Genomic DNA, 18,891 nt, shown 5'->3' with positions numbered 1-18,891 from the left:
AGCGTGTTAATTAACATTCAAATGGGCGTATGAGATGATTATTGGAAACTACACCCAAGCAAAAATCACCATTACTAACATCTCTTTTATTTGTCAATAAATATGTAATAATTTTTTTTATTAAGTTTATCAGTTTATGAATGAATACAGGATTTTATCTGAACCTATCCTATTGAGTCGTCCAAACACCAGAAAATGTCTTTCTATTTATTTTTTGGAAATTTAAATTTCTTTCTATTTGGTTCAGAAAGCTTACACAAGTTTTTCAAAAGAGGAAAAAAAAAATAATAATAATAATTTACACGGGTTAAATTTTGATTGGCTAAAACCCAGAGCGTCAGTGCAGTCTAACCAATTGCATACTCACACGTCATCGAGTTCACATAAACCCAAGACACTCAATCATCAGTCTGCTATTTACACGTACACCACTCTATCTACATACCTAGTAGCCCCAAACCCTCATTATCTTCTCTGAAACCCTTACCTTCCTTTCGTTTCGTTTCACATCCATGGCGGCAACAATGGCTGCAACAGTAGCCCGATCAATCCTGACCGTCCGATCAATGTCATCGTCATCGTATCTATGTTTTTCTAAACGGCTCTTGTCATCCTATTCTTCTATAGGCAAAGTCCCTCCACTTCCTGGCTTTGTTCGATCGGTCCGCTCCACGAGCATGATCTCTCACTCCGTCCGTTTTGCCGCTCCGGCGGCGATTCGATTGAACCAGATACGGTGCAGGGCGAACCGGTCTGGTGGGTCCACCTACTCGCCACTCAACTCCGGGAACATAAGCGATCGGCCTCCGACCGAGATGGCTCCGCTGTTTCCGGGTTGCGATTACGAACACTGGCTCATTGTCATGGACAAGCCCGGTGGCGCCGCCACCAAGCAGGAGATGATCCAGTGTTACATCGACACACTTGCAAAGGTCCTTGGAAGGTAAATTTTCACATATACACCTATATCTATGAATATAAATCTATATAAATCTATAGAGAGAGAGGAGATCGTGGAGAGAAATGAATTTAGAGATGGAAAGAGTAAGGGTTTGTGCGTGCGTGTAAAATAAATGGTTTTTGGGTTCCTCTGCTGCGTATGTGATATGGATTCTTGTATGTTAGAGAGATTCTAACCCGAGCTTTGTGACATTTGCCAGAGATTCTAACCCTAGCTTTGTGACAGTGGCCTAATTAAGAGAATTCGTCTCTATATTTTAGGGTTTATGCATTTCAGCATGTTACAATTAGGGCTTACGGATCTCTCTGGAGAGGGACTGAAGGTTTATGTTTTGATATGTTGTCTATTCCAACTGATGTTTAGTTTTGGGTTTATTATTATGGTAAAAATGTATTTGTTGTTGTGGAACATCAGCGAAGAGGAAGCCAAAAAGAAGATTTACAATGTGTCTTGTGAGAGGTACTTTGGGTTTGGATGCGAGATTGATGAGGAGACATCGAATAAGCTTGACGGTTTGTGCTCAGTTTTGGTTTAATTCTTAGTTGTAATTATGTAAGAGGAATGATTTAATTTGAATGGTTACATTTTCCAATTTTATAGGTATGCCCGGTGTTCTGTTTGTCCTGCCTGATTCTTATGTTGATGTTGAGAATAAGGATTATGGCGGTAAGTCAATCTAAGTGCTATCTAAATTTTCATTCAGATCTTACCTATTAAAAAAAAATAAAAAATTATTCAAATTTCAGTTTAAAGTGCAATTATCATGTGCGTGCTTAATAACTTAGCTTTTGTTTTGATCTGTTGACACATGGGTTTGGTGTGGATAGTTCTTTGGCAAATACAAGGACTAGCTTGTCAAAAGTGATGTGAATGTTATCGAAGTTCATATTCATAGTATTTATTGTCATTTATGTTACTATATTTTTCATATGTGTTTCTTCTTCTTCTTCATTTTTTTTGGTCTCAAGTATCGTTTTTATTACATATATATTCTACATTTTTAATATTTTATATTTTATGACCTTAAGACTTAAAATCAATAGGGTTGCCTACCCTTTTACCTTAAGGCCTTCCCTAATAAGGCAATAAGCAATCCATTATGCTTTCTACAACAATGAACACAGAATGAATAAGCAATCCATAGAGATTATTTTCAATTATTGAAAATATTTTGTTTGGTATTTACCTTTTGTTTCATTCTAGGAGAATTCCTTTTGTACACAATATTTTCAATATTGGGACTCTTACATGTTGTTTGTATTGAAAATATTTTGTTTGGTATTTACCTTTTGATTCATTCTAGGAGAATTCCTTTTGTACACAATATTTTCAATATTGGGACTCTTACATGTTGTTTGTAATTTTCAATGCTTTCTGAGATTTCATTGATAATTTTTTATTTAGTATTCTGTAATATCTATAGTGTAACTGTTAAACCAGCCATACCTTATAGGATTGGGGTTTGATAGAAACTATAAGCAATTAACATAAACTTGGAATCTTAGTTTGAACAATGACCTCAGTGGCTGAGCTGAACTTGGATAAGATTCCAAGTAAATATTACTCTCTGATAAGCCCAAAGCTCACAAGGATACTTCCTTTGTTAAGACTGCTTGGTCACATCCTTTACTTTTTTTTTTTTCACTGGATTTAATTGCACATGGCCACAGCCTCCTAGATACTTCTTCTGTTCTTGATTCCTTTATCTTATCATGAATGAATTCAATGTTATTACTGTACTACTTGGGATAAGCATTAAGGTATAGTTCTGCGTGTTTGTAGGTTATGTTCTACGCTCTTTTATCACAAACTATTTCAATTTTCAAGCTTTCCAGGAGGGAATCTGTTTCATTACGTACTCAAGAAAGGATAGATTGACAAGATTTATTGCATTGTTTGTTTACTTGTTGGTTCGATTAATTCCAAACTTACTACTGGCCCACGGGGTGTAAGGTAGTATCTGGATCTTGTCCCGTATAAATGGAGGATGTTTGGATTCCCACCAATCCACCTCCAACTAATCATTAACTACATACCTGATGTTCTTTACCAAAGAATTGTAGTAGTAGTCTCAAGTCATCATTCTTTGTTATTCGCCTATGTTCTCAAATCTCAACTACTATATTAGTCTACACTGGAACCAGCCTTACATCAAATACAACCAATTATGCAAAATTCCAATATCTGAATTACTTCTATTCACCCATATTCTGAAACAAGGAAAGTTAAAATGAAATTCTATGATTCTGAATGTATCTGTTATTGTGTTGATTTGCAGCGGAGCTGTTAGTGAATGGAGAGATAGTTAAAAGGTCTCCAGAGAGGCAAAGGAGAGTGGAGCCACTGCCCGAAAGAGCCCGAGACAGACCAAGATACAATGACCGAACCCGTTATGTGAGGCGCCGTGAAAATAGGCAGTAAACCATAATGGCTGTTATATGTTTGTTATGGAGTAGGTTGCTAGGTGTCATGTTGGTGTCACTTTGTTCTTAATTATGTCATAAAAATGATTTTAAGGTTGTTCTTTGGACTTTTGTAGATTCAGGCACTTTTGTGTCAACGTTGCTACTGAGATGTTTCTTATCCATAGAACTTAAAAGGATTTTCGTTGCTGTGATGGATTGTCCCTACCCCCTTTATTGAAACTCTATTTACCCTTCAATTGTTAAAATTGATAGGAAATTGGGGAACATTAGCTCTATAGTCGAGCCTAAGAAAATAGGGAAGACATGCATGCTAGCTACTAACGTTGCTGGGACTAAAGATCTTACCTCATGCATGTAAATTTTTTCAGTTACAAGTCTATACATGCAAGTTCTTTTAGTACCGCATGTTTTACATTATCAGCCCAGCCAAAGAATAGCAGGTGTTGGTTTTGATCTCGAGTCTCATTGAGATGAGAAAATGAATTCAAGTTTGATGATCAATGGTGGCATTGACAAAATTGATTATATCATGCTCATCAAAGTGAAAAGGTTGATGGTGTTCGACGGCTTCTGGGTACGCGTCATATGTTGTCCCTCCCATAGGGATTGGAGGAGGGATTGCTTTATTTTCTAAGATGATGTTGGGTGCAGCTCCTTTTTTCGGACGAATTTCATGTTACTTGTGAGTTATCTGGTGGTTTGTATACGGGCACAAATCCTTTGCTGTGGATTCTAATGCGGTCCCAGTAAGTTCTTAAGTGGTTTATATTTGGCCACGTCATTTATCACCATTTGATAATTGAGACCGTATATTGATAATTGAGACCGTATTTGGTAATTACATCACCATTTACAGAGTCTAAAAAGTAACATTACAGGAGTTTAAAAGTAACATCACCATTTATGTATATATCTTAATTTGAAGGTGAAATTTTTTTATAAATGGGGATGAAATGTTATAAATGGTGGTGTAATTGTCAAACACAGTATGTTGAATTGAGTTACGTTTGTATATGTGCTATTATTTAGTCTGTATTATGTGCATATCTTATTTTGAGGGTGAAGATATTTGCAAATGGTGGTGAAGGTTTTTAATTTTTAGTAATTGGTGCATCCAAACGCTGTCTCAAGAGTTATTAAATGAAGAATGATGTGGCAAAATATAGGCCACTTAAGACTCACTACAGGGGACCGCATAGGATTCTTACAGTAGATGATTTGCGCTATATCAAGAGTTATTAAATGAAGAATGAAAGGGCAAAATATAAGCCACTTAAAACGTATAGGATTCTTACGGCAGATGATTTGCGCTATATCAAGAGTTATGAAATGAAGAATGAAAGGGCAAAATATAAGCCACTCAAAACCCACTGCAGGGGACCGCATAGGATTCTCACAGCAGAGGATTTGCGCCCTTCGTATACATCATATGTCAGATAATGATTTTGTGACCTCTTGGTCTATGTTGGTTTGGTTTTATGTAGTTGTTGCAAGTTTAAAAAATATAATGTTTACTTTAAAAATGTTATTTAAGAGTTCGATTACTGCTAAAAATATCAAACTGACAACTGCTATAATACTCAACAAAACAAAGCGGTGAGGGTTCCGTCTGTTCTTAACATAAAATATTTTTTTCAGAAAAGATATTTTTTTCAAGGTAAAATAAATTTTTTATTTTTTCTTTTTCGGTGGTTGACAAAGGTTTGGATCAAGGTTGAGTCCATCAGACAGACATATAAAATAACTTGTCAAAAATTGATGATAAATTATTTTTATTAGATTTTAAGATGAAAAAATACTTTGCATCCAAACAAACAGGACCTATAAACAAAAAGCGTACCAAAGTGTTGGATTAAATGATATATACAAGCAACACCAACAATGGATCTTTATTGTGGAGTGCCTGGAGCGTCTCTCGTTATTTATGATTATTAAATAACAACTATAAGAAATTAGCCCTTCAACTTTTATTTTTGAATTCTACTTCATTGAAGCATTTTTGGCATTCAATCCAACATGCCATATCTTAAGAACACGGAAACCTCTCTCTCTTGACTGGATAACTGTGATTTAGTTCTTGTCACAATCTTCCAGAGTAGGAGCGGCAGCCTTCCCTACATTATTTTCATCCGTGTCTCGCAGTTTATCAATGTCTTCCCTAGTTGAAACAGTTGCTGGCAATTCTGTTTGTATGCTCTCTTCAAGCTTGTAAACCATTTGACTAGAATCATCCTGCTGACTGCTAGTTTTGCCTTCATTAGAAACCCATTCCCCAGAAGCTTCTCCACCATTACCCACAGACAACTGCATGTCCGGTAATTGGGTCGGCAGCTTGCCTTCCCCACCATAAACTGCATTTTCAGTTGTGTCTTCTAATTGCACAGAAGTGGCAACAGAGATTATAGTGTCCTCATCATCAAAACCACCATCCCTGTGAAGATCTACAGCTTCTAATTCTGTCTTTGGAATATCTGAGTCCGCATTACTTGCAATTTCTGATACATCTACGACAACTGAATCCTCCAGAGACTCGACAGATTTCTCTGAATAACTCATGGCGTCATCATCCTTGAAGGAATCACTTGCAAGCATGGACGGGTGTTCACTCATTTCCTCTTGAAAATGCTCTGAAGATTCATTTGGAGGTAAGTTTGTTTCTGCCATCTCTTCTAGTTTTTGAAGGGCTTCAGTGGCAGCATTGATAGCCCATCCATCATCTTCTATGGTACTGCAAAAAGAAAAGAGAGACACTGTTTTTTAAGGGATTTCAATAGTTCACAGAAGAAAAGGCTGAAGTGAAAATCAAAGATAAATCAGACTGTACTCTAGTTCTTATCTGTCCTTTGGGAAAAACTGGTGCAATTGGTAGTTATGACACCTTCTCTTTCGAATCAACAGCAAGTCAGCAACACATAAAGAGTAACAAATGAAAAAAAAGGTTGAAAACACAAAAGAGGAACAAGAGAAGGACAACTTTTCACAAAATTTTAATTTATTTTTTAAGCTACCTTTCCTTATGGTGCATTGCCATCATCATTGCTATAATCCCATATGAATGGGGTCAGCCACATAAGTTCTCTTTTTCCATTCTTTTCTACTACACGCCATCTCTCTTATTATATTTAACTCCTTGAAAGCATTTCTAAGCTAATTTTGGATGCTCTGAAAACTAATCTTCCTCTTCTTACTGGGGCATCTGTAGGTCTTCATTGTAGTGCCCATAACATCTAAGTCTATAACAATCTTATTTCCACTAATGGGTGTCACTCCTAATTTTTCTCTCGTTCGTTCATTAACCCTATCTCTTCTAGTCCTCACCCAAAAAGAAAAAAGAAAAAAAATCGCTTCTAGTCATTCCGACCATCCATCTTAACATTCTTATTTCCGTTACATGAACACGTTACTCTTGTTTCTTTTTTAAAGCTCAACACAAACAACACATTCATCTAGCAGAATGATAATGTTACGATGATGAAAATCTTTCCCTTATGGTGTGTATGGAAATAAATTAGAGAGGGTAAAGATCAAAATAGAGGGAAACAGGATAGAATAGAAGATCTTCACTGGATAGGTTGGAGGTCCGCTGTCCAACTTAATAGCAGAAGCAAGTATATAACCTTCTTTCTTAAAATGTAACAACTGTCATGAATTGCGCAAAGAAAAGGGTAAACAATCTGTCCTCCCTTGTGGTTTGCTATAATAACATAAACCTGACACAGATTCCTCCCAACATTTAAGAGTGGATTATATCTACTTAGCAAATTGAACTTTCATAATGCTAATTTTGCCCTTATAAAAAAGAATTTTTATCCTTATTCAATTGCATAAAATGACTTGATTACTCTCTTATTTACTGACAAATATCCAATTACACCTAGGATTGCATATTTGCATCCTTCAGCACCCGAAGGTCTTCCCTAAAACGCCCTCGGACTTGTTCCCCCACTTCCTGCAAGATGTTCATTTTCTCACTCTCCTTGCTATCACTATCCCATTCCCATCATGGTAGCGCCACAACGAGAGTTCAGTTTGGGAGTCATCATCATCTTTCTAATTTACTTTTGAGGTACTCATTTTCAATGGAACACTTCCAAATTGCTTCCCAGTAGGTGATTTCTATCTATAGATTTTAAGTAAAAAACAATTTTTGCAAATCCAAGTTTGTCATGAAAGCCACAAAGATTAATCAAACTGCCATATTTCTCCTTTCCTAAGTTACAGAATGGTAATTTAATCAAATCCTCACTATTTAAAATTGTTCTCCACTATCTCTTTTATCCTTTCTATTGTTTGCCGGAATCTATGGAAGGCACTAATCAAAACCCTCTTCCTGTCTTCTTTCATATTAAGACAAATCAGTTGAATATAAGGAACAAAGGCTCAGAGTTGAGATCACGCAATTTCACACTCAAAACACCGCATTATATGAATATTTTTAGGATAACCAATCAATGGCGATTGGTGACTATGGAGAGTAAAAGTTTTAAGTTTGGTGATGGTCTATGATGGAGTTTGGTGACAAGATTTGGGAGTTGTAGAAGAGTATGGTTTCAAGAGGGGATGATAGTAAGTTTACAAGGAAAAGTGATGCTTTTGATTGGGTATGGTGACGGTGAAAAGTTTAGGGCGCATTTGAGTAGTTATGGTGGTTTGAAAGCAGTATGTTAATAATGATCGGTTTGTGAAAGTAAGGAAAAGTTGATTTTGGGTTGTGACTATTTAAGGTGATGATCATAGTTGTTCCAGTGGAGGGTAATGAGTATGTGTGAGAGTGAGGATATAGTTCACTTGAAAATTAAAAACTTAACCGTTCTGCACAACTCTCGGTCATTGCGGCGGAAATTGGTCGGATTGAAAATTAAAAACTTAACAGGGAAGGCCAGCACCACCGATAACCTCAAACTCTATCCAAAAAAACCTTAAACAGTGTGTTTAATAAGGTCATAACAGTGTTTAAAAATAAAAATCAGAGAAAGCATGCTGTAATTTTGAAAAAACCTCGAGAGGGTTGGGGTAATTTATCTCAAAAAAAGAAAGAAAGAAAAGTAAATAACTTCCCCATAACCTCACCATGAAGCATTGCTTTGAAAAGGGATTGAAATTTTGTTCCAGTTGTCACGGCACCACTGATAACCTCAGACTCTATTCCAACTACTGCTTACTGGTAGAAACATTCCTACAGCCATAATGTGATGGTCCCTCAAGGTAATGAACTTAATAAACCCAATGCATATATGTTTTACACCCTCCAGTTGGTAGAAACCTCAAAAAAACAATTCCAGTTGTAAGGCATCAGCAGCCACACAACGATCTACAGACTACTATTCTGGGCCAGAAGGTAGTCCCAAACACAAACCCAATGCATATATGTCTCAATCTTGCTCAAACAATTCATTATACCTTGACTTCGTTAAATTAATCAATATGTTTGGTTCAAGTAGGAGTTGGTCATATATACTAGTGACACACACACACACACACACAATATTGGGCATAAGCTTAGTTCTTAATAGACCTACATGTTGATGCCATGAAAAGGACCTTGGAGTAGCCAACCCAGAAATTTCTCAGTTAGAGCATAGATAGTGAATCCAAACAATATAATATTTTTAGCACCAATTACTAGCAGAAAAAGTATTACCGTTTAGGATCTAACCCAGCAGAAACAAAGGCTGTTTCCATGCAAGAAACAAGATCTAGGGATGCATTCATTATGTTGTTGGAGCAGTATCCTCCACGGCTTGCAATTTCCACAAGGAATTGGATGTCCAAAACAAACTGTTTAATCAAAAACTTGGTTAGATAAAATTCAGGTGAGAAAAAAAGCATCATTGCAATAGACAGAGAAACACAAATAAGGCAGGCACAAAATTGACCTAATAACAGCTCATAAAAGTTTAAACTGAATTAAGTTACTAAATCTAATCTTTGACTAGAACATTGAACTCTCCATCCGCTTTTAATGAAAGTGAGACTGTGAGCCCATTCAGTTGAATTATCTATAATTTTAAAAATGACCAGGGGAAAAAAAATAGTGATATGATGCAAGGACTTGATGAAACTACAAAATGCATCCAACAAAGAAACCAAACTATAAAAGAAAGTCATTGTCAGGCTTTAATGAGACTGAAACAAATGGGTGAGGTCTCGCATACAATTATTTGTATGCCAAAGGGGCACATTAACTTTTAGATAGAATTTTGTATCTTACAAAATCACGAGACTTCACAATATTTTGAAAATATATAAATTTCACAACTGTAATAAGGTGAATTCCAATTTATTTTTTCCTTTGTGGATAGGTAAAAATGGTAATCTACTAAAGGCCCAAGAGGAGGAAGCAACTTGTGTCATGTGCACGTCTCAAAAATTTTAAGTTCAATCCCAGCTAAAATACAGATTCAAAAAACAAGTGCAGGCAATAAACATATTAAAAGTACATGCTTCTACCATGTCTCCACAAGTGTTTATAAACATTTCAAAAATAAGAATCACAATGCCATCCCAGATACCAATAACTTAGACAATGTGTCTACACCAAGCAATTACTAATAAAAGTCAAAAAAGGTATTTGGGATGGGTACAACAGAAATTGTAGAATAAGTCATCTGTGATATGACAACAAAATAGATTACCAGGAATGAAATATTAATGGTTGCACTCAATAAAACCTAGGGATAGCCCATGCTTGTGATAAAAACAAAAGGCCTATGGAGATTATTTTGTAATGTCAACGAAAACCAATGATACAGCCACTGTGAAAATGAGAGTCATACAGAGGGCATTAGAGGCAAATCGACCACCAAATATGGAATCGGATAGAATTGCAATGAAGGGATTTAACATGTTGTAACAAAGATATTGCGTTAGACAATTCATAAGATGAAGAAGTATTTATACCATCACCACACAACTACACAAGTGGGATTTAAACTGTCCAAATAGTTATATATTCTTCATGGTTGTATTGGGAACTAGATATTAACCTGCACACCTGCTAAAATTGCTGTAGATGCACCACAAAGAAGCAACTATTTCACGATTACCGCACATCATAAATTGACGAGGGAAAGAAAGTCAAGGATGCATGGGAAAGGGAAAACAATCAATTAAAGAATACCTAAGCAGGCAGAAGAGTCACACATACAATCAAAAGAATATACATACCTGCTTAAAAATGCCAGAATGTTGGGCAGTCAAATCCTCTTCAGTAATTGTCCAGATTTCTTTATTATTTGAAATCCAAACAAATATGGTCTCCATTAGCTCTTCCAATAGATCCATCAACCAGTCAAGTTCAACAACACTGTCTTCAGCAAGTTTCTCTAAGTTCCTCAGCTCTAGAAAAAGTTCCTGATCATCTCACTCAAAATAATAGAAGTGAATCAACTGATGCTTATTATCCCATATCCCACTCATTTTAATTCAGGCATATTCAAAATTCGCATATGCAAAGTATAGAACTACTTAGATAGTCAAATACCAAAACTAAACCAAAACCTGCAAAAGATACCATCTAGAACAGCTTGATAAGATGAACTAATACCATCGAAAAAGAAAAAAAAAAAAATTCACGTTTTGGAAGTTATGCACCTTGCCCTGTTTTTTATAATGGCATAGCTGGCCCTTCATAGCATCTATTGCCACATTTATCTCTTTCTTTCCTACCTTTTTTGTTATGCTAGAGCACAATCTATCTTCTATGTATCCAAGCCTCTTTCCCAACTATCAATGGTAAGATACTGAAATTATTCTTTTTGAACTTTCTTCTCCTTATTTTAGTGTTTTCTCATACTAAGTGTAACATTCTTGTTCCATAGCTTCAATGAACATTATTTCAGCCAAACTCATCTCCCTTAAGCACATCAACCATATCCATATAACTCATTCTTGCAGGGAAGGTGACAAATATAAAGGGTTCTGTGAGAAAAGTCATGGTGGCCTGTGACTTGTTACTTACTAGCAGATGTGGCCTAGATAAAGAATAACCATAGGACACAGGGAACAACAGTAGGAGTATGACAAAAGTAATGACAAGATTAATTGTCTATCATGATTGAAAATTCTGATTCAAACAAAAAGGCCCAAGTTCAGATGTAATCCTCTAAACACCCGTGTGTTGTTTTATTAGAATTTAGAAGCAAACTTCAAAATTAGAGGCAGCTGTATTTTGAAAAAAAATCAGTTCTCAAAATGGTTTCTACATCAACCATACAATTAAATATAAAGCACTTCCAATGGTGATAAATAAATTGAAGTATTTGAAGGTGCCTAAATTTTTTAAAAACATGAGATAATTTCAATGGTGAGAATGTAAGGTAGAGTTGCCTGAAATTTAGGAAAAGGATCAAACCAAGAATGCAGCATAAGCAAAGATGGGAGGTCAGCAGAAGAATGAGGTCATTTCACAGATTATTTGTAGTATAAAGTCGTCACTCTCCAATCAACTCATGAAGTAGATTAACCAGTCAGTTAAGGCAATTGTAGCAGCTTTTGTATGCCACAAATTTGAAACCTCTCCACCCCCTCCCCCAGGTAAGTAAACTTTGAAACTTGAAACATTAAAATAATCAAAAGAAGGTTTCATGTTGAAATTCCAAGAAGATACTGATTACAGGTAGGCTAAGATAAACTTTTTTTTTTACTCACATTTTACTTTTAAAAAAGTCCCGAATACGCTTCAGCATACCTGGAAAGCAACAGAAGGCATTGCATCACGAAACATGTTAGAATCACTCTGGCCGCTAACACAAGTTTCTGACTTAAGCCTATAGACACCTTCATGAGATATTATTCTACTTATAAATTGCTTGCAGAAATGTTCTCTGACTCGATCAGAAGCCTCTTGGATAAATATTTTAAAGTTATCAACTTCGAAACTGAAGTGATTGATGCCTCTGAAGAAGTTGGTTATTATGCTGGAGAAAAGTTGTACGAGTGTTGATAAATTGGCAACAACTGAAATTTGTTGTGCCGGTGACTCCGCCAAACTGATTCTCGGACAGCCTTTCTCTATAAAATTTGTTTCACTAGTGAGGGCTCTTTCAAGGATGACAATATATTCTGTGAAGATGTTCATTAGTCCTCTGAGGATCGGACCTTCCATTTTAAGGGCAACTAAAGGTGAAACGTCTTCTGTGATAGCCTGAAAAAAAAGAATTAATAAATAACAGAAGGAAAGAAAACATTAGCAACTTATTCCTGGAAGTTAAACTAAAAGGGTTACAATTTCACATTCAGTCAAAATTCCAAAAACAGCATCAGCACATATGGATGGGGTTAGCCACATGAATTCTCTTTTTCCATTCTTTCCTAGTATATACTACGCCTTCTCTTAGATTTAATTTTTTAAAATCATTTTAAATCACTTTCTCCCATTTAAGTTTTGGTCAGCCTCTTTGCGGTTTACCTTCTAGGCAAACAACTCTTGGTCTGCCTCTCTGTTGCTCGTCATGGACTAAGTTCAAAAACAAATAATCATAACTAAGAATGTCAACTTCAACTCCTCGTTGCAATTAGAGTGTATCCTACAATGTAAACTATGAATCACAAAATGAAGAGAATTTACTGACGAACAAAGATCACAAAACGTTTTCAAAACAGGACGAACAGGGCAGTTAGATTTACCGAACTCTTAAATTAATTTCTCCCCACGTTGCAACAGATTGCTTAGCTAGGAATTGCCTCTGGTCACTGCCGAAGGATTTTGGAATTGCACTTGACTAGTCAATGACCACACTAAATAAATACATTGTACTGTATTCTTTTTTCTATAAATAAATATATGACAACCACACTCTAACATAGCCCTCTATGCACATAGTACCAATGCAGTCATGTACACCTGGAACTAATAGGATCCCTCTTGTTTACATCATCAAGTTCCCCCATTTGGCAGCATGGGAAACAAGATAGGTTTTCTAAAATTAAAATTAAGTCCAAAAAGGGATCAAACAGACCTGCAACAATGTCACGAACTTCCGACCACTGTTAGTGAGAACGCAAAATTCTGGTTGTTGCCCAATAACCATGGAAGAGCACTCATCAGTTAAAGTTCCCGATACAAGATATCTGCCCACAACCCAATTATCAGTTGACGTAAAGATGCCAATGACTTTCTTGAAATGGTCTATATGAATCTGTAGTACATCTTCCATACAAGGACGAATAAGCTTCACTAAGCATGGCTTCAACACTATTCTCTGAGATTCCAACAAAGAGCAATATGACGTTGCAAACTGCACTGCTTCCACTGCTGTTAACAATCCCCCACTTGTTTCTGAAATGGATTTAACATATCTACTAAAACAGGCTGCAAACACTTCAGTTTCTTCACAGGCCCACTGAATAAGTTCTGAAGCATAAGGAGAAGTTTCTCCATATAAGACTGTAAAACTCCTTGCTGCTTGTGAAATCATAGAAAACACAAACTTTGCTACTTCACGAATGTAAACGCCATGTAAAATTGTTTTTGAGTACTGAAAATCATATATACCAGATGCAATGCGTGAATGGTAATATTTAAGCAATAATTGAGTTGCAAGATTACTGTCACCAAGTCTGTGAAGTCCAACTAATGCTTTCTGCAATTCTGGTGCAGATACTCTGGGGTTTTCAGCCACCACTGTTAACTGATCTGCAATCATTGCCCTCCTTTCTGATACTGCGGATTTGTAGGACATCAACACATTTGAAGGAATATTTTCTTCCAACTGCATGCTCTGAAAAGTTCTAGCTTCCATTTTTAAAATTTCCAAAGCTTCATCAAACCTTCGTTCTGACAGAAGAACATCTAGAATTTCTGCAGCATCATTGGCATGAGCCTCTAATATGCTCAGAGATGGTTGTCCATCACATCCAGGTTCTTCAGTAATTGATTCCACTGTCTCCTTCGGTAAAACCTTCAGATAAATGCCATATTTAAGGTCTTCTACAAGCCTTTTTTGTGTTGAGATATGGTGTTTTAATTGCATTAGTTCATTTTCCATGGATTCTACTTCTTCAAATATTCTGCAAGTAAAATAACATATATCAGCTCTAGTTGTTATTGAAGCATCAACAAAAGAAGACAAAAAAGTAAAAGAAGAGTGCCAAGCTGGCAGTATGCTGGACGAGTTGACTAAAAAAGGAAGAATAGGCCCCACCAGTGACGGACGCAGGAATATTTTTGTGGGCGGGCACTGTTGAAGAATAAAGAAAGTTTGAAGATAATTTTTTAAATATAAGAATTTAATTTTTTGTGGCTTGTTTGACTCAGATTCTTTGATCTTTAAACCGTATTCGTGGTTTCCAGATTACCATGGATGTGAGATGTGAAAAAACAAGAAAGCCGATTTACTTTACTTTCTTTTGGATCTAAAACGCAAGAATATATAGTGGGTATTTTTAAAAATTGAGTGGGAATATCAAAATGTGTGAAAGAGAATCATGAATGTGGCAGGTGGTAGAGAGTGAAAAATAAATAATTATCTTTTGGATTCAAAAAATCAGTGGGGACAAAAATGTGAAGTGTGGTATTTTTACAAATTGAGAGGGTATTTTTAAAATTTTTACAAATTGAGAGGGGACATTTTCAAAATTTTAATAAAAAGTATAGATAATAATGCAAATAGGAAAAATCGAGTGGGGGCATCCGCCCCCACTGGTCCTTAACCAGGTTCGTGCCTGGCCCCCACCCAACACCACAACCCAACCGCCTTTAACCTCTCCAGTGCTCTGGGAAGGAGGAGGATTGTCTCATCAGCAGTGTGAGGCCTGCTGGTGGGATGATCCACACCTGCCACAGTGCACTGATGCTGCAGTGTGCTAGAGAGGATTTTAGTTTGCACTCAACCAACCCACCTAGACACAAGCACACACAAAGGGAAAAAAGGTGGTAAAAATCTATAGATAACTTCATTTATGTTCCATCATAATATCATATAGACAAAGTAAGGTAGAAAAAATATTCATTCAGAATCCAGATTACAATTAGAAATTATAATGACAAAAATAAGTGAAAAATTCAATGTTGTTTAATAGATGATATCGTAAGAAACATCAAGACATGGCAGCCTACAGCACCAAGCATTAACGAAGTCTTCTCAACAACTATAATGCACAATGAAACCCTCCATTATCCCCTTCCTCCTTCTGTAAAACAAGAAAGCATGAGTAGCCTCAAAATTTTAACCTTTCTGGGCTAGTGGTGCTATGGCATAATTCGATCTTGAGGGATTTTTAATTCAAGTATCTCTATCTAGATTCTTACCACTTCACACTTGTTATGGTTCATGAGAGGGAAGGTGTGAGAGATTGATGTAGGCCCATTCCTTAACAACTTATACTTTTGAAACAATTGGTAGTATAAAAAAACCTAGCTTAAACAATTGGGCAAGTTAATACTATCTCATAGAAAGAGCTGATATCCATGTATGCATCTAGTCAGCAAGTTAGAAAAGAGTATTTATATATGCTAAAGAGCAGGGGGAGGGAGGGGTCCCCCCCCCCAAAGTTTGATGAATATGTTGATTTAAAAAATTCAGAGTTAGTACAAATTTATTTTTATAATTATTATTGTAATCCTCACTACAACATACTCTATTTATTCATATATATACGCACATACATATATTATTTGTTATGAATTTGAGAGAAGAAAAAAAATGCTCGACACTTGACAAACTCAATGGTTCTTCTCCCCATTTTCTCCTCGTATGATTTATAAACATACTTTTAACAAAATACATTAAAAATTCACTACATAAAGAAAAAAAATATTTACAATTATTTTATTTAAAATTTAATTTTAGATTACTAATTTGGCCCCCCAAATAATTATTCCTGGCTCCGCCCCTGTTAAAGAGTCCTTTTGTAGCTTGGAAAACAAGTTAAAATTGTATAAGAAAATCTCTCTAAAATCTGATCAAAAAGGCAATTGAATTCAACAAAAACAGAATTTTCATTTTCTGACTCAGAGACAAATATATATATATATATATATATAGAGAGAGAGAGAGAGAGAGATATTTAGAGAATTTTAATCAATTAAGAATAAGATATGTTTGAAAAGTAGGAGTCTGTGCGTTGAGAACATGAATTCTACCCAAGGGGAGTCAAGGACTTTGAAGAAGCTTGGCCTTTGCGGGTGTATTATGTGATTTCTCTTCCTCATGAGTGGAGGGGGAGATTGTTTGGGTCCACCCAGTTTATAAAGCATTTGAAACATGAACTGACTCACACCTCAGCAGGAAATACAAGAGCCAAATATTTTTACATATAACAATAAGCAATCAATGAACCACAACCTCAATCCACCATCTCCAATAACCACGTTGACTTATCCCCCCTCCCCCCCCCCCCCAAAAAAAAAAAAAAAAAAAAGAGAAAAAAGAAGAAGAAGAAGAAGAAGAATCACACATAACCTAATAATTTACCTAACAAATGCTGAATAATTGGAAAAGATGTTCTTGTGAAAATCTTCATCTGACACACTCTTTAGCTCGAGGAGTTCTGAACAAAGGTGCTTAATACCCTATATCAGCAAAACAATATATCATATATAAGAATGATACAGGGACATATATGACTGAAAATTTTAAGCCAAAAAGAAAAATATTAAGCAAAAAGTTGAAGCAACGAAATAACTTACTAATTCATTATTTGAAAATACTGCATGTCCACCAAGTATTGGACAAAATTCAAACCATTATAATTAAATTTCATAAGATAAACTTTTTGGATTATATTGATAAACTCAAAATGTAGACAAACATAGTCGTGCAGTTGTAGATAGAGGAAGGGGAGGGGAGGGGAGGGGGTGGTGGTGAATAGACCTTCTAGCAGATCAATCCTGCTTTAAACATCAAACATGAGTTATTAGCATGTCAGTTGGATACAGTTCGACAAATATGGAATGCAGATGGATCAGATCAATGATCTGGCATGTGGGAAAACTTAACTTTCCTTCCAAAGCATCTCGTAACCCATGCCAAACGGACTCATGAATGAGTGAATGTCTGGGGTATGTATGTGCTCATTAAATTTATGTGTCTAATACGCATAGCCGCATACTCATGCCCAAATTATGTTGTCTCCACCAAGTGTACACCAAGGTCCAGAGTGGAGAACATAACCAACAGTGAAGTCAGTGGACACCAATGAATGAACTGAATGAAGCATAAAATGACATTGTCAAGTGCACATCAAGGATCTTTCAAATGACAAATAGGTATTTTATTGCTTCCATAACCAAGGAATTAAGTTATATCAGAGATTCTAACATTAATATTATAGCAAATTTTTGACTTATCAAAAAAAATATTTTAGCACATATTTGTAAACTCTTCCAACTCTACACAATAATATCACTGTATCTATATGGATCGACTCATGCAACATGTTTGGATAAAACCACCCTTTCTTCTACCATTTTATTCAAAAGTTCAGAAACTAAAATTTATACTTCCAATCCTATATAAAAATAAAATAAAAAATAAAAAGTTAGCTTTGCTGCAGTTCATCTTCTTTGCAAAACAGAGAGCAATTTGATTTAAAAAATGAATCATGAGTTCTTCAAAGTTCAAACACACGCCTGCACACACACAAAAACAGAAATTAACAAAGAGGCAGTGGCAAATAGCAATACCGTTGTTTTTGTCTTAATCAACTGGATAGAAATTTCCTAATGTTCACTGCCAAATAAGTTATCATCCTTGAAATATTTCTTACAAGAAAATATATATAGCTTTTCTATTTTGAATTTGTTGACAAAGTATTACTACTGGGAAGTTAATTAGAAATAATTTATTAGCGTGTAAAGATTGAAGAAGAAGAAGAAAAAAGGCAGTAGGCTAGTAGCAAATAGCAATGCCATTGTCATTCAGATATTAGAACTTACAAATAGACGTTAATCTTTATTTTAATTAACTGGACAGAAATTCCCTAAACATTTCTGTCAAGAAAAAATATATATATATATATATATATATATATGCATTTTTCTTTTTAATTTGGTAACGAAGTATGACTACTTGCAAATTAATTTACAATAATTTATTAGCGTGTAAAGATTGAAGAAGAACTTTACCTTTCCGGTCATGGACTCAAGTTCGATGTCATCGTCGGCGTCGCTGGACAGAGACGAAGAATTGGAACTGGTGTGACCTTCCGAGGAGTCGGATTCTTGGTGATCACGAAATCGAAATCTGGACGTTGAAGAAGGATTATCAGCCATGGAAATATGATGTCCCAAAGTCGAAGCGTTTGGAGATGAATCGAATTTAAAGAATCAAGATTACGCCTTCTTAGGGTTTGGACAGTCCCGTCGTCTTTATCCTCCATTATTCTGAATCTCTCGGCGATCTATCTTTTGCTTCGGTTTCTTCGTAACTGCAGTATAAGCTTTGTCGTTAGTACTACTAATATTTTTCTCTTTTTTTAAATTGGTTTGTTCTCATTCTCTCCCTCTCCGTCTGTTTTGTACGTTTACCATGCAGCTAGCGAAATATGCCAAACTAAGGCGAT

The 18,891-nt window shown here is 35.7% G+C and overlaps 2 protein-coding genes across 2 annotated transcripts; one reads left to right on the top strand and one right to left on the bottom strand.

Annotated features, from left to right (window-relative positions):
* Window positions 1–435: 435 nt before the first annotated feature.
* Window positions 436–3,578, top strand: LOC132269072 (multiple organellar RNA editing factor 2, chloroplastic-like). Its single transcript, XM_059770088.1, has 4 exons — window positions 436–943; window positions 1,376–1,473; window positions 1,562–1,627; window positions 3,240–3,578. The coding sequence occupies exons 1-4, from the start codon at window positions 513–515 to the stop codon at window positions 3,380–3,382; spliced, it is 738 nt and encodes a 245-aa protein (XP_059626071.1). The 5' UTR covers window positions 436–512; the 3' UTR covers window positions 3,383–3,578.
* A 1,415-nt stretch (window positions 3,579–4,993) lies between these two features.
* LOC132269071 (exocyst complex component EXO84B-like) lies at window positions 4,994–18,872 on the bottom strand. The gene is made up of 7 exons (XM_059770087.1): window positions 18,455–18,872; window positions 16,803–16,900; window positions 13,347–14,397; window positions 12,077–12,532; window positions 10,555–10,740; window positions 9,029–9,165; window positions 4,994–6,115 (listed from the first exon to the last, which is right to left on the bottom strand). The coding sequence occupies exons 1-7, from the start codon at window positions 18,599–18,601 to the stop codon at window positions 5,458–5,460; spliced, it is 2,733 nt and encodes a 910-aa protein (XP_059626070.1). The 5' UTR covers window positions 18,602–18,872; the 3' UTR covers window positions 4,994–5,457.
* Between the last annotated feature and the right edge of the window lie 19 nt (window positions 18,873–18,891).

This window comes from Cornus florida, unplaced genomic scaffold (genome assembly GCF_030987335.1).
Source record: "Cornus florida cultivar Cherokee Brave unplaced genomic scaffold, ASM3098733v1 CherokeeBrave_3.0.0_Hap2_Chr08, whole genome shotgun sequence".
NCBI classification, from domain to species: Eukaryota; Viridiplantae; Streptophyta; class Magnoliopsida; order Cornales; family Cornaceae; genus Cornus; species Cornus florida.
This window is presented reverse-complemented; position numbering and strand designations above follow the sequence as displayed.

Coding starts and splice junctions, on each gene's coding strand:
- LOC132269072 (XM_059770088.1), top strand. CDS start 513: ATGGCGGCAACAATGGCTGCAACAGTAGCCCGATCAATCCTGACCGTC. Junction 1,474..1,561: donor GACATCGAATAAGCTTGACG/GTTTGTGCTCAG, acceptor CCAATTTTATAG/GTATGCCCGGTGTTCTGTTT. Junction 1,628..3,239: donor TGAGAATAAGGATTATGGCG/GTAAGTCAATCT, acceptor GTTGATTTGCAG/CGGAGCTGTTAGTGAATGGA.
- LOC132269071 (XM_059770087.1), bottom strand. CDS start 18,601: ATGGCTGATAATCCTTCTTCAACGTCCAGATTTCGATTTCGTGATCAC. Junction 14,398..16,802: donor AATTATTCAGCATTTGTTAG/GTAAATTATTAG, acceptor TTTTACTTGCAG/AATATTTGAAGAAGTAGAAT. Junction 12,533..13,346: donor AGTTCGTGACATTGTTGCAG/GTCTGTTTGATC, acceptor CTTTTTTTTCAG/GCTATCACAGAAGACGTTTC.